The 16087-nt window shown below is 42.0% G+C and overlaps 1 protein-coding gene across 1 annotated transcript; it reads left to right on the top strand.

Annotated features, from left to right (window-relative positions):
- The first annotated feature begins 7674 nt into the window (after nt 1–7674).
- On the top strand, nt 7675–8784 carry LOC123430112. The gene has a single exon (XM_045114019.1). The coding sequence runs from the start codon at nt 7947–7949 to the stop codon at nt 8538–8540; it is 594 nt and encodes a 197-aa protein (XP_044969954.1). The 5' UTR covers nt 7675–7946; the 3' UTR covers nt 8541–8784.
- Nucleotides 8785–16087: the final 7303 nt, after the last annotated feature.

Genomic DNA, 16087 nt, shown 5'->3' with positions numbered 1-16087 from the left:
ATATTTGATGAACTTTTTCATTTTCAATGAATTGTTTTTGAAAATTGATGAACTTTTCTAAAGTTTGATGAACTTCTTTTTCGAATTTGATGAAACATTTTGGAAATTGATGAACTTTTTTCGAATTCAATAATTGTTTCTTAAATTTATGAAGTTTTTAAAATTCGATGATTTTTTGGCTAAATTTGTCATTGTTTTGAAGTTTGTGGACATTTTTTTAAAGTCCATGAATAGCTTTGAATTTATTTTTTATTTTTTTCAAGCCAATAGTTGACTGGTCAAAGGTTGACAGGTCAACAGTGACTGGAAAAGAAACGAGTCAACCAGTGGAGCGAGCGAGCACCCGCATTGGGCCGGCCCAAGTTCGGGGCGCTTAAGCGCTACTTTCTCGTACCGGCGCTGAAAGCGCAAGTAGGAGCTCCCTATTTCATCTCCGCCTTGCCGCAAAACAAAAAGACTTCATTTCCACCGTGGGGATATCACATGACACCAGTTTTGCGGGAGCTCTTAGTCGGGATATCATATTCTTCGCTTCTGTGCGAAGCTATTTCCGAGCTTCGTACAGAGTTGGCAGGGATGGTTTTGGGAACCTTCTTCTAGCTGTTTTTTTTTTTCTGATTTTAGGAAATTTCTAGGAAGTTCTCTGAACTGTTTTTTTTTTCTTTTTCTTTCTTATTTCTTCTTTTCTGTTTCCTTTTTTCTTTTTTGTTTCAGTTTCAAAAAACTGTTTTGGATTTTCAAAAAATGTTTTTATTTTCAAACAAGTTTCTCGACTCTTAGAAAAGTTTTGTATTTTCAAAACATTGTTCTCGGTTTTAAAATTTATTCTTAAGATGCAAATTTGTTCTCGGTTTCAAAATTTGTTCTTAAGATTCAAAAATATTCATACTTTAAAATTTTGTTCGCGGTTCCAAATATTTTTGGGTTTTTTCAAAATTGTTCTTAGTTTCAAAATTTTGTTCTCAAGATTCAAAAACTGTTCAGCTTTAAAAAATTGTTCGCGCTTACAAATTTGTTTAGGACTTTTCAAAATTGTTCTTGATTTCAAAAAAAGTCTCAAGATTCAAAAAACATTCGTGTTGAAAAATTTGTTGACACTTTCGATTTTGAGGGTTTCAAAATTGTTCTCTGTTTCGAAATTTCCTCAAGACTCAAAAAACTGTTCGAGCTTTCAAATTTATTTTTTCTTCAAATTGTTCTATGTTTCAAAAATTTGTTCTGAAGATTCGAAAAATGTTCGTGCTTTCAAAAATTGTTCGCACTTCCAAATTTGTTCAGGATTTTTGACAATTGTTCTCGGTTTCAAAATTTATTCCCAAGATTCAAAAAAGTTCGTGCTTGAAAAACTTGTTCTCCGTTTCAAAATTTTGGTCTCAAGATTTAGAAAATGTTTATGCTTTAAAAAATTGTTCGGCCTGCCAAATTTGTACACGACTTTTCAAAATTATTCTCGTATTCAAAAAAATTTCTCAAGATTCAAAAAATGTTCGTCCTTCAAAAATTTGTTCATTCTTTCAAATTAGTTTGGATTTTTTTCATAAAGATTCTCCGTTTCAAAATTTAGTTCCGAAGATTCAAAAAAATGCTCGTGCTTTCAAAAATTGTTTGCGATTACAAATTTGTTTGGAATTTTTCAAAATTTTGTTCTCAAGATTCAAAAAATGTTCCTGCTTTAAAAAATTGTTCGCTCTTCCATGTTTTCTCAGGATTTTTCAAAATTATTCTAGGTTTCAAAATTTGTTCTCAATATTCAAATAATGTTCTTGCTTTAAACATTTATTCGCATTTTCAAATTTGTTTGGGGGTTTTCAAAATTGTTTTTCATTTCAAAATTCTGTTCTCAAGATGCAAAAAAATGTAAGTGCTTTTAGAAATTGTTCGCGCTTTCGAATTTGTTGAAGATTTTTCAAAAATTTGTTCGCACTTTTAAATTTGTTTTCCTTATAAATAATGTTCATGTATTCTAGAAATAATGGGAATTTCAATATTTATTCATTTTCATAAAAATGAAAAAGAAAGAAAAACGGACCAAAAAAGGAAAAAAGAATTAAAAAAAGGAAAAAGGAAAAAAGGAACTAGGCCGGTCAGTCGGGGGACCAGACTGTGCGTCTGAGGGACCGTGTGCCGTAGAGTGAGCTCCCCTCTTAGTTAGCGCCTTTGGCCAACTAACGCGGCTCGTGCTCATGCCCAGGTTAACAGCCCGACGCTATTATGTGTGTCTCTGCTCTATTCTTGGTTGTGAGGGGAGGATGTGGAGGCTTCAGAGGAAGGGGGTTCTGGTAGCGGGGATGCAGTGCCTCGTTTTGGGAACATTCTAGAGGTTTCAGTCGGTGTTTTCCGGTTTTTTAGGAAACTTGTAGAAGGTTCTCTCGGCCAGATTCTCAGTTTCAAAAACAATTCTTAAGATTCAAAAAATGTTCGTGCTTTAAAAAATTGTTCATTCTTCCAAATTTGTTCAGGATTTTTCAAAATTGTTCTCCGTTTCAAAATTTGTTCTCAAAATTCGAAAAAAACATGCTTTAAAAATTTGTATGTGCTTCCAAATTTGTTTGGGGTTTTCAAAATTTGTTCTTAGTTTCAAATTTTTTTCTCAAGATTGAAAAAATGTTCATGCTTCCAAGTTTGTTCACGATTTTTCAAAATTGTTCTCGGTTTCAAAATTTGTTCTCAAGATTCACAACATGTTCGTGCTTTAAGAATTTGTTCGCGCTTTCAAATTTTTCAGGGTCTACAAAATTGTTCCCCTTTTCAAAATTTTGTTCTAAAGATTCAAACAATGTTCGTGCTTTAAAAAAATGTTCGCGCTTTCAAATTTGTTCACGTTTTTTTAAAATTGTTCTTAGTTTCGAAATTTATTCTCAAAATTCAAACAATGTTCGTGCTTTAAAAATGTGTTCGAGCTTTCATATTTTTTCGGGGGTTTTCAAAAATGTTGTCCTTTTAAATTTTTTGATCTCTAGACTCAAAAAATGTTCGCGCTTCCAAATATGTTCACGTTTTTTCAAAATTGTTCTTGGTTTCAAAATTTCTTCTCACAATTCAAATTTTTCATGTTTTAAAAATTTGTTCACACTTTCAAATATTTTCGCAGTTTTTCAATTTTTCTCCTTTTGAAAATTTTGTTCTCAAGATTTAAAAAATGTTCATGCTTTACAAAATTATTCGAGCTACAAATTTGTTAATGTTTTTAGAAATTGTTCTTCAAATTCGACAAATGTTTTTGGTTCAAATAAATAAAGAAAAGGAAAAAGGAAATAAAAAACGAACCAAAAAAATAAACAGAAAAGGAAAAAAGTAACAAAAAAACTAACTAAACTGGGCCGGCCTAGTCTGGGCGCTCCCTGCGCGGCGCAGGGGCTCCCATAAGAGGAGTCACTAATTAGCGAGCGCTCCTTCGAGATACTCACAGCAAGTACTCCCGCGTGTCATTATTTGGTGCGTTCTCAGCTACCGTCACGTGTCTTTGGTTTTATATTTTTTTACACGTGTTTTTGGCTTATTAGATTATTATTTTTTCTAAATTTTTTAGTGCTTCAGTTTTTCATCGGTCTTTCTTAGAAGCAAATCAGAAAATAAAAAACGTGTTTTTTGTTTTTCCGCAAGAGGCACGGTTTTGCCTCCGCGTGAGGCATGGTTTTGCCTTCGTAATTCGAAAAGGAAAAACATGTTTTTTGTTTTTTTACGAGAGATACGGTTTTGCTTTCATGAGAGACACAGTTTTGCTTTGTGAGAGGCAAGTCCATGCCTCTCGAAAAGGGAAAAAATGTGTTTTCTTTCTCGTGAGAGGCACGATTTTGCTTCTTGAGAGGCATGATTTTGCCTTCGTTAGAGTCACGATTGTGCCTCTCGAAAAGTAAAAGAACGAAAATATGCGTTTTCTGTTTTTTCCTAATGCAAGAGGCATGATTTTTTGGTCCTGTTTTTTTTTAATTTTTTTCGTCAAAACCTATCAACATGAGATCTAGTTTTGAAGATACGGACGCAAGAAATCCAACGGTGAAAGCGGTTTAAGATTTTGGACCCATGGTTTAAAAGATAAAACGTTTTAAAAATACGAATCTATGAAAAAAGAAAAAAACTCTCAGGTTGCGATAAGTGACACGCATAGAGTGCGTCACATGTCGCAACTTGGAGAGGTAGGAATGATCCTTGAAAGAAATACTTTCTAATTAATGATTTCGTAAGGGTCTTCCCTCGCTGGCTCGGATCTTCATGGTTCACCCATGCATTTGACCGGGCTGGTTGACGAGGCCGGACGACCATTTGGCTAATGTAGGAAACAAATTCAAAAAAAGCAAAGATCTGAAAAGTTCAACGAATTCAACAAAAGTTGACAAATTTGAAAAGCTCATTAGTTTTAAAGAAAAAATAACTAATGTGAAAAGAAAATTCATTAATTTTGATAAACAAAATCACAAATTTAGAAAAGTTCATCGATTTTAAAAATGTTCGTGTATTCTTGTACTCCCTCCGTTCCCAAATATAAGACCTTTTAGACATTCCACTATATACTACATACGGATATATGTAGTCATATTTTAGAGTGTAGGTTCACTCATTTTACTCCGTACGTAGTTTATAGCCAAATCTCTAAAAAGGCCTTATATTTCGGAACAGATGGAGTATAAGGTTAACGAGTTTGAAAAAAGGTCATTATTTTTTCAAAAAGATCACAATTTTTTTTAAATGTCATCAATTTAGAAAAAATCTACTCTTTTGAAAAAAATCATCAATTTTCAAAGAGAAGTTCATCATATATGAAAAATAAGTTCACTGATTTTCCAAAAAGTCATCAAAAATTAGAGAAGTTCAATAAATGAAAATATTTTCATCAGAATTGGAAAAAGTTTATTGAATTGAAAAAAATCTATCTCATTTGGAAAAAAATTCATGAAATTTTAAAAAGGTTGTTCATCGTGGAAAAAGGAAAAGACAATTACAAAATAAAAAGAAAAAGAAAAAGAAAATAGATTAAAGAAAAAACATAGAAAGAAAATAGGGAAACCGAACAAAAACGGGTCTACAAAAACCACACCAAGAAAAACCGGTTGGAGAGCTTCTGGAAGCTTCCAAAAAACGAAAATAGCTCCATCCCGTTTGAACCTAGATGGGCTGGCCTAGTGCTAGACGCTTCATGCACCAGTTTAACGCAATGCATGTTAGAGCGTCTTTAACACGCGTGTTATATAAACGCGGAGTTGTAAAAAGACAGACAATTTTTTGCACGCGCGCAGCCTCTTCGTGCGCTTCAGTGAAGGCGTAAAAAACGTGCGCGCGATATAATTGGTTCAGCGCGCGGGGCGAAACGGCATCACACGTTCCTTATTTCGAGCGTCCGCTCCCACGCGGTGGAGAGCGACGATTCGGGCGCGACTTCCACCCACCACTAGATCTAGGAGCTCGCGCCGCCGCCCGCGCCACCACATTTGCTCCGGCGACCCGACAGCGCTTCCCCGGCCTATCCCTGTGCCGCCGCTGCTTCCTTCGTCTCCCTCTACCCGTCGTCGCCCCTTGCACGCGCCATTCCTCCGACAAACAGCGTTCAGCCGCCCACTGCCGCTCGGCACAAGGTGTTCGACAAAACACTTGCAGGGTATGTATTGCTTCAACTTCACCTTTTTACATGAATTTGGTCCATGTTTTTAATATTTTTTTAGACTAGTTTAAATTCAATATTGTAGATGTGCTCGTCATATGATTCTTCTAAAGAATAATTTGATATTGAAGAGGAGGAGGACCTTGCAATGATCCTAGCTATGCACATGAATAAAAAGCCAAAGCATGGTGGATCGGTTATTGATCGGCAGAAAATTTGAAGAGATAAAATTGATGCCCACAACAGATTGATGAGGCACTATTTTGTGGAGAGTCCCACATACCCCGAGTCCTACTTCATGCGTCGGTTTAGGATGAGCACCGAGTTGTTCAGGCGCATTGTACAGAAACTGGCGAGCCATGATCGATTTTTTCAGCAAAGGGGGAATGCTGTCGGAGAACTCGGGCATAGCACCTTTCAAAAGGTGACATCCGCTTTGGTATGTTGACATACGGTATTCCGTCTGGTCTAGTTGATGACCACTTGTCCATAGGTGAGAGTCGGGCCATCATGTGTGTGAAGCGCTTCATAGTCGGAATTTTGCAAGTGTTTGGCCCGGAGTATTTGAGATCTCCCAATCATGAAGACGTCGCAAGACTATTGGAGAAGAACAAAGCTCGCGGGTTCCCACGTATGCTTGACTCAGTAGGTTGCATTCATTGGAGTTGGAAAAAATGTCCTAAGGTATGACATGGGCAATTCCACGGCCAAAAAAAGGATTCCACTATAATCCTTGAAGCGGTGGCCGATCAAGAGACTTAGATTTGTCATGCTTTTTTGGAATGCTTGGATCTTTGAATGACATCAACATTTTAAATTGGTCACAACTCATGAATAAGATTGCGTATGGTGAACTAACACCGACGAAGTTTGTAGCAAACGTCCATACATACAACTATGACAACTATCTTGCGGATGACATCTATCCAAAGTGGCAAGTATTTATGGAGCCGTTGAAAAAAACGAAAGGTAAGAAAAATCTAGATTTCCACAATGCTCAAGCGATGGCTCGAAAAGAAGTGGAGAGAGCTTTTGAGATTTTGCAAGCCCAATTTACTATTGTAAGAGGACCGAGGACCGACTAGATTTTGGGATTAAAAGATCCTTTGATACATCATGCACGTTTGTGTGATTATGCATAACATGATCATCGAGAATTAGCGTGGCCAAAATTTAGACTACTCTCAGTATGAGCTCTTGGGACATCCCGTGCGAGTACGGCGGAGCGCCGCGAGGGTGGCCCATTTTTTGCCTCCTATCATGTCATTCGACGTGTCCAAAAACATAATGATCTTCAGAAGGATCTAATCGAGAAGTGGTGGACATTAAATGGCCAACAAAACGAATGATGATTTGTATGTTTGATGTTGTAGTGTCGAGCTATTTATTGTATTAAAAAATAAACTATTTATCCAAAATTTAACTATTTATTGTTGATTATTTTTTTATGTATTTGATTTTAATTGGTTTTGTTTGAAATGTTATATGTTGTTTGTGTTGGCGCACGCCGCGTTTTGTGCAGCGGCTCGCGCGTGCATTTTTTTGCATTGGTCGCTGGAGGCAGCACTCTTCGATGTGCTAAAAGTCATTATTTTGATGTTATAAAATATTTTTAACGCATACGGTGTTTGTGCGGCTGTTGAAAATTCTTAACGGGTGTTTGAAGCGTCAAAGATCACTCATTTTTCTTCCTCTCGAAAAACAAAAGGAGGCCAGTTTTGCTCAAAAGTAATAATGGCCCTGTTTGGATCCTAGGGTTAGAGTTAGAGTGGGTTAGATTTAAGCCATCTAACTCTTAAAGATCCAAACATGTGAGTTAGAGTTGGTTAGATGCATCTAACACGCCCAAAAACTCTAACACATCTAAGAGGTGCTTTTTTGGGTTAGAGTAGGTGGGGTTCAGGAAAAAAGAGAGATCCAAAGTAGCCAAATGATTGAGAAAGAACATTTATTATCAATCTAACCCTCTCATTCAAACACCTTTAGAGTTAAAGTTAGATTCTAACCCTTGAACTAACCTGAACTAACTATAACCTCTAACTCTAAGCAGGTTAGAGTATCCAAACAAGGCATATGCATGAAAGGCCAGTGGCCACACATTTGTTGTTTTGAGGAAAGCGAGTGGCCACACATTTGTTCTTTCGAGGGAAGCCAGTGGCCACATAAATGAAGACGAACATGTCGATTTCCACATGGAGAAGACAACTCTCGACCACACATAGGAAACGGTCACACGCGCACGCAACATGCATATAGGCTTATTAATTTGGCTCCATCCTTCTTGCATGCATGCAAGTTTGGTTGTCCAACTTGTTGCGTTCCGTGACGAGAGTCTGTCGGTAAATCGACAATGGCGATCGCGACGCCTCGCAGCTCCCTCATCATCATGTTCGTCCTCCTCGTCTCGTCCGCTTCCTTGGTCGTCGATGGTGGCAGCATCGTCAAGGAGACCTGCGCCAAGACGCCGCAGCCGAGCTACTGCGAGCAGCTCCTCAAGTCCAGCTCCGCGTCGGACGCGCGCGCGCTGGCCCAGGCCGGCGTCGCCGCCGCCTCTAAGGCGGCCACCGAGGCTGCTACCGCCGCCAAAGCGGAGCGGGACAAACTCCCCAACAACAAGACGCAGTGGCGGTGCATGGACAGCTGCGCGTCGGGGTTCGATGAGGCGACGAATAAGTTTAAGCCAGCCGCTGGCGGGAACGCCACGGGAGTCGACGCGGGTCTCACGGACGTGCTCGACTTCATCGTGGTGGATGAAGACGTGGAGAAGTCCAAGGACTGGGAGTGGAAGTGGAGCTGCAACGAGTGCAAGGCGGATCCCACGGCGCCGGCAGGACTCGTCGCCAAGAACAAGGAGTTCGACAAGATCATGGAGGTCCTGCCTGCCATCATCAAGCAGGCAGTCGAGGGCAAGGACAATTCCACTAAATCGGCCACCAAATCCTAGAAAGTGAACGACTTCGTTATGACTTTCAACCTTCGCCCTTGATGCGTTGCTATTGCGCCATCCCGTCTGGTCCACACCAACAGCGAGCAGGGTGTCGTCATACACTACTTTGTTAGAGAAGCTTATCACTCGAAGGCAGGAGACACCGCCTTTAGCTTTAGGACCATAATTTGGTCTTGTCATTTCTCTTTTGCAAACTGACCGGTTTCATCTTAATTTTGTTCCTTATGGTACATTTTGGATACGAGATGTGCTTTAGTACACCCTCTTTTGGAGAAGAGGTTAAAGCTTAATCCTTCAACTACCACTAAAACTTTACCCACTCTCAAGTGTATGCCAAATGCATTTTATCAGATACTTCCTTCGTAAATTAGTATAAAACGTTTAGATCACTAAAATAGTGATCTAAACATTTTATATTAATTTACGAAGGAAATACTAAGCAAACATGACCTTTGTCGAGTGCGTTTTTTTTTCAATCGCAAACTACACTTTGTCGGGTGTAATTTTTTTTCACTTGGCGAAGAACTGTTTGGCTAGCGCCTTCTTTCTTTGCACTCGACAAACACTTCTCTTTGCCTAGTGCCTTTTCTGTGCACTCAACAAACACATATTTTTTATTTTTATTTTCCTTCTCCGTTCTCTTTTCGAGGGCCGCAAACACTTCCTTTTCCGGTTTCCTCTCATTTCTCTTGTTTCTTTCCCTGTTATACATTGTTTTTTTTCTTTTATGTTCTGTTCTTTTCATATATGTATATTTTTATCTCACACCAATTTTCGTTTATAGGTATTAAGTGAACTTTTAGGCATTAGACATTCGGTGAATATAAAGAAATTGAACTACAAGTGCAGAAAAGTTGGTAAATTTGGGTTAAAAAAATCATATTATTGTTCTTAGTCCATATTTGGGCCTTACTAAGAAAAGAGAAGGAATTTAAACATGAGGGTGCCAAGAGCCGAACCTAAAACTGAAGTTTACTGGCTTTTAGTTCTTACAAATCCAAACAAAGTTTGAAAACCATGAAATCCGGTGTGGTGCACTCATACGCCACATGTTGCGGTAAAAAAATTGATAAGGTTTCCCTAATTGTATGATGTACATTGCTTAGAAATTACACCATGTCCGAGGAAGAAACATGGTTTCGAGAGGGATCGAGTGAGTTTTGACCGTGACGTGACCATTGCTTCATCCGTTGGCATTGATATCTTTTTTTCCACACTTAAGATGCACCATTACATGATCCATGTAAAAATTTAGCATCTTTCAAGTGCATTTCTAGAATTTAGTGAACATAACAATAATTGGAACGGCAAGTCAATGAAATAACTGACAAAATTGAGTTGAAAAAACAGATTTATATTATTGGTTTTGTGTTTAAGCATTATACAAAGAAAAAAAAGGAAATTTCATATATGAGGGTGCCAAGACTCGACCCCAAGGCCCAAACATGGAGTTTATTTGTTTTTAAATTCCAAAATTTAAAATCAAAGTCCAAAAAGTATGATACCTTGGCATATTGTCTCTATATGATAATTAGGGGCCATGTTAAAATTTTGAGAAGGTTTCGCAAAAGTTCTTCCATACACTCTTTGAAATCAAACCATCTTTCAGGAATAAACGTGCTTTTGAGAGGGAACGACTGAGGTTTGAAGGCGTTGCGCTTGTCACTTCATCTATTGGTCTTGAATTTATTTAAACGCGTGTGAAGCCCGATGCAAACACATTGCCAAATTCTGCAAGATGAAGAAATGCAGAAATGCGAGTAAGCATTGGGCCTAATACAATTACATACAAGAGAAAAAAGGGCATGACAAAAAGGGTGATGTCATCGCCAACGAGAAACAAAGCATGAAAAAAAACCTAAGGTGTCACAAAAAGTGAATGGTGCATCGGATGCCGGTAATGCCGATTAAGATCAAAGCCGATGGCGTCGTGTACGTTCAATGAAGTCCTTATAAGATGAAGCGAGAAAGGATCTATGTACATCACATCCAACAAACGTCATAAATAATAAATTTATAAAAAACACAACCAATTTAATAAAAAAGACAGAAATCCCTCAACTCAAACAGGATGGGCATCTCACAAGGAAGTGGCCACGCCCGAACTGGCTCGTGAACGAGGCAGCCCATAAGAGAGAGAGTAGAAAGATGAAGAAGACCAAGTCAATGCCCACGTGGCACCTTTTTTGTCAACTTAACCTGATTAGAGAGCCGGACTAATTCGAAAGTTCGAGTGTATTTTGCACTTGTCAAACATTGTGTGTGACACATTTTCTCATAATTTGTATTGTGATGAGTTTGTGCATGTCATGGGTATAAGTCTCACAGTAGATGTGTAGGGTACGAAAGGATGGGCACAACCTTAGCTACGGCGAGGTTGTATGAGTTCAGACCCCTCTATGGTGGAGGTAAAAGCCATACGTCTCAGTGCTCTGGGGAGCTTGTTGTCGAGTGGAATATGGATTACAGTGAATTGCTAACCCCTGCACCAGTGGGGAAGGAAGGCTCATATAGAGTGTGCTGCCCTTCACAATGGTTCGATGCGCAGGAGTGGATTAGTGGCGAATAAATGCCTACGTTACAGGTAACGTATGTCTTAAATGCTAATAAAGGTACATGGAAACGTATGACCGTTGCCCTCCAGGGGGGTTACGATGTACAGAGTGGAATCCAGTCGGTAAGTTTGATATGCTCCGAATGCTCATCTCCGACTGGATGATGGAGGAATTGTCACCGACTGGATGATGGGAAGTCCTTAATTCAGTCGAAACTGACTAAGGGCCTTATCCCTTACGAAGGGTAGTCCTTGGGTATGACCTATAGGGCAGGTCTATGACCCTACCCTAGGACTATAACCCCATCATTAGTCCCCGAATGGATTGGGGTTGGAACGACGAAGCGATGCTTGAAGTACGGATCCGACTGGTATGGGTACGACTTTGGCGTTGTTTGCCTCGATCCATTTTATCCTCTTGACCAGTGATCCGAGTGGATGTATCTGTGAATCGAACCGTCAGGGGCCGAGTGCTTCCGTGGAATCTTTTGACGTGACCAGTCAGCTGACAGCGGCGGATTTTCTGGGATCCTCAAATTTCGGTTGCCGCGCGCTCGACGGGGATGACGACATCGTAATCGAGTAGTATCTGCCGCCTCGATTTCCGCGCCTTCATCTCCTCCACTAATATCGCAGCGACCGGTCGGGGGATAAGATTTCGGGGCCACCTGCTAGTGATCCAGTCGGAACCTTATTTAAACCTCTACAGCGAGGGTTTTTCGTTGCACTCGCCTGACATCTCGCACTTGCCCCGCTTCTCTCGTGACCTCCTGCGCATCCCGAGCTCCTTCCTTCCCTTCCTCCTCCGCGGATCTGCAGCCTCCGCCATGATGAAGGGGCAGACGAGCAAGCTCGAGGCGTGGAAGAAGAAGAAGGCGGCGGCTCCTGCTCAGCGGCGGCAGCGAGCACTGCCGGCGGGTTGGATCCAGGGGGATTTCCTCCCCTCCACGGTGACGGAGGAGGACATGCTGGAGCTGGTGGAGCATGGCATGATCGAGCACAAGATGTGGAGGTTGCCGGCGGAGGGCGAGACGGAGCCGGCGCCCCAGGAGGGGGAGCGCGTCTTGCTGCTCAGTCACGTGCACCGAGGCTTCTCTCTGCCTCCTCATCCCTTCTTCAGAGGTATAATGAACCACTTCGGGGCGCAGCTCCACCATTTTCCTCCCAACGCAATAGCTCATCTCTCTGCCTTCGTCGTGCTGTGCGAGTGTTTTATCGGCTGTCCTCCCCATTGGGGGCTCTTTAAACACATCTTCTCTGCTAGATCTCAAACCATCAAAAGACTTAGCCAGCCGGACGACAAAACTCACCTCCTCCAGCTCCGCGGAGGCTTAGGCTTCCAAAAGAAAAGCAAAAGTAGCTATCCCGCTCTTCAGTTGTCCGAATCTGTTAGGAACTGGCAGTCGACTTGGTTCTACTGCCACGATGTTGCTTGCCCGAATGCCGCAACTGGTCTGCCACCTTTTAGCTTAGACCGACCGGCTCCGCCTAGGCAGCTTGCGCTCACGAAGATGGAGAAGATCCAGACCCAGCCTCTGGTTGATGCGCTGGTAGAGGTCGTCCGAAAGGGGGTCACTGGCATAGATTTGCTGGAGATTTTTCTGGGTCGGCGTATCCAGCCTTTGCAAGCTCGACACCACGCCATGTGGCACTATACGGGGCCTGAGGACTCCACTCGGACTAACCCCGAGTGCGTGACCGGGGAGCTTGTGGCGTCGTGGGTCCTCAACATCACAGGCGCCTGCGATAACCCCAGAGGAGCCCGGCGAGTGAAGCCCTTCCGCGCGGACAACCCTCCTCCGAATGAGGTGAGTATAACTTGTCAAGTACACACAATTGTCTTAGATTTATCGCTTTTTCTTGTATTGAAAAGGACGTGGATGTCGCCTAGAGGGGGGGGGGGTGAATAGGCTCTTTAAAATAGTTAAGGTTTAGGCTTGAACAAATGCGGAATAAAACTAATCGTTTAATATGTCAAGCACAAAACCTACAAACAACTAGGCTCACCTATGTGCACCAACAACTTATGCTAAGCAAGATGAACAACTAAGTGATAGCAAGATATATTACGATAAAGAATATGTATATCACAAAGTAAAGTGCATAAGTAAAGGGTTCGGGTAAGAGATAACCGAGGCACGGGGAGACGATGATGTATCCCGAAGTTCACACCCTTGCGGATGCTAATCTCCGTTAGAGCGGTGTGGAGGCACAATGCTCCCCAAGATGCCACTAAGGCCACCGTAATCTCCTCACGCCCTCGCACAATGCAAGATGCCGTGATTCCACTAAGGGACCCTTGAGGGCGGTCACCGAACCCGTACAAATGGCAACCCTTGGGGGCGGTCACCGAACCCGTACACGTGGCAACCCTTGGGGGCGGTTACCGGTACCCGTACAAATTGCTCGGGGCAATCTCCACAACCTAATTGGAGACCCCGACGCTCCCCGGAGCTTCACACCACACTGATTGAGCTCCGAGACACCACCAAGCTTCTAGGACGCCAAAGCATCCACGAAGAACAATATCAAGGGTACTAAGTACCAAAGGTAGTAAGCTTCTCAACTTCTCACTTCCACGTATCACCGTGGAGAACTCAAACCGATGCAACTAATGCAATGGCAAGAACACACAAAGTGGTCAAGTCCCTCACACTCAAATCCCTCCACAACAACAAAAGCTATGGAGAAATATGAGAGGAAGAACAAGGAGCTCACAAAGAACTCCAAGATCAAGATCCAAGGGGTTCCCCTCACATAGAGGAGAAAGTGATTGGTGGAGATGTGGATCTAGATCTCCTCTCTCTTTTCCCTCAAGAACAAGCAAGAATCATTGGAGGGATAGAGAGTAATCAAGCTCTAAGAATGTCAACAATGGAGATAGAACAAGAGCTCAACGGATGGATAAGACCAAGAAGGAAGACGACCCCCTTTATATAGTGGGGGAAAGAATCAGGCCGTTACCCCCACTCTCTGCCCGAGCTCCAGCGGTACTACCGCTGGCACTCCAGCGGTACTACCGCCAGCTAGCGGTACTACCGCCAGCTGCAGCGGTACTACCGCTGGCACTCCAGCTGTACTACCGCTGGGCCCCTGGTAGTGCAAAGGCACTACCACCGCCAAGAAAGTCTTCGCAAAAAGGTCCGTTCACGAACAACCGCTAGGCAGGCGGTACTAAGCTCCTGGAGCGGTACTACCGCTGACCAGGGGCAGTACTACCGCGAGCCAGCGGTACTACCGCTAGGGCCAGCGGTACTACCGCCAACTCTAGCGGTACTACCGCTAGGTCCAGCGGTACTACCGCTCGCCACTGAAACAGCCATAACTTTCGCATACGAGCTCCGAATCGAGCAAACCCAAGCTTGTTGGATTCAGGACGACAAGGGCTATCCAAACAGCGTTGTGAAAGATATAGAGATGTGAATGAAGAACCGGGAAAAACTCCAACATCGAAAACATCATAGTAGATGCATATGGACTCCGTTTTCGATGAACTCGAGCTTGTCACGAAGATGACCATAAGCTCTAAAACTCACAAAGAGAAACACCAAACAAGAACCAAGAAGTATGATGCAAGGATGCAAATGGTTTGAGCTCTCAACGAACGATACGATCAAGCTACTGACTTGAGAGCCCCCCTTGATAGAACAGCAATCTATCCTAACCAGAAAACCTATCAAGGGCAAACCTATACCTTGCACCTCGTCCTCTTGAGCTAGATGATGATGATCTTGGCTTCCTCAAGATGGACCACCTTTCTTGATTGTGTTGGCTTGATGAAGACTAGTTGATTGCTCCCCCATACTCACTATGGGTGAGCCACTCTTCAGCATATCTTCACAAGTACATTGCCACCACAATGGACGGCAAGCTTCAAGCATGCTATCTTCGTGCTGATCCACTTGAACTTGCACATCGCAATATTGATGACGATCACAACTTGACGTCATACTCCATGGGTTGTATGAGATCTTCCCTTTGACGCAAGCCCATGGAAACACACCTAACCCCCACATAGAACTCTCACGAAGACCATGGGTTAGTACACAAACACGTAATGGACAATGCTTACCATACCATGGGATCACTTGATCCCTCTCGGTACATCTTGTACGCTTTGTGTGTTGATCATCTTGATTTACTCTTTGTCTGAGATCTTGATCAACCATTGATGATGATCACAACTTGACGTCATACTCCATGGGTTGTATGAGATCTTCCCTTTGACGCAAGCCCATGTAAACACACCTAACCCCCACATAGAACTCTCACGAAGACCATGGGTTAGTACACAAACACGTAATGGACAATGCTTACCATACCATGGGATCACTTGATCCCTCTCGGTACATCTTGTACGCTTTGTGTGTTGATCATCTTGATTTACTCTTTGTCTGAGATCTTGATCAACCATGTGTCTCTATGACCATTCTTTGGATAATACCTTGAATACCATCTTGGTCATCATATAAACTCCTTGAACCCAACTGATGGACTTCAAGAAGTGCCTATGGACAAATCCATACCATGGGATCACTTGATCCCTCGCGGTACATCTTGTACGCTTTGTGTGTTGATCATCTTGATTTACTCTTTGTCTGAGATCTTGATCAACCATGTGTCTCTATGACCATTCTTTGGATAATACCTTGAATACCATTTTGGTCATCATATAAACTCCTTGAACCCAACTGATGGACTTCAAGAAGTGCCTATGGACAAATCCATACCATGGGATCACTTGATCCCTCTCGGTACATCTTGTACGCTTTGTGTGTTGATCATCTTGATTTACTCTTTGTCTGAGATCTTGATCAACCATGTGTCTCTATGACCATTCTTTGGATAATACCTTGAATACCATCGTGGTCATCATATAAACTCCTTGAACCCAACTGATGGACTTCAAGAAGTGCCTATGGACAAATCCTATAAATGTAACTTAAGGCAACCATTAGTCCATAGGAATTGTCATCAAGTACCAAAAGCA

Source organism: Hordeum vulgare, chromosome 2H (assembly GCF_904849725.1).
Source record: "Hordeum vulgare subsp. vulgare chromosome 2H, MorexV3_pseudomolecules_assembly, whole genome shotgun sequence".
In the NCBI taxonomy this organism is placed as follows: Eukaryota; Viridiplantae; Streptophyta; class Magnoliopsida; order Poales; family Poaceae; genus Hordeum; species Hordeum vulgare.
Note: the sequence above shows the minus strand (reverse complement) of the source record. Positions and strands in the feature narration are given on the sequence as shown.

Coding starts and splice junctions, on each gene's coding strand:
- LOC123430112 (XM_045114019.1), top strand. CDS start 7,947: ATGGCGATCGCGACGCCTCGCAGCTCCCTCATCATCATGTTCGTCCTC.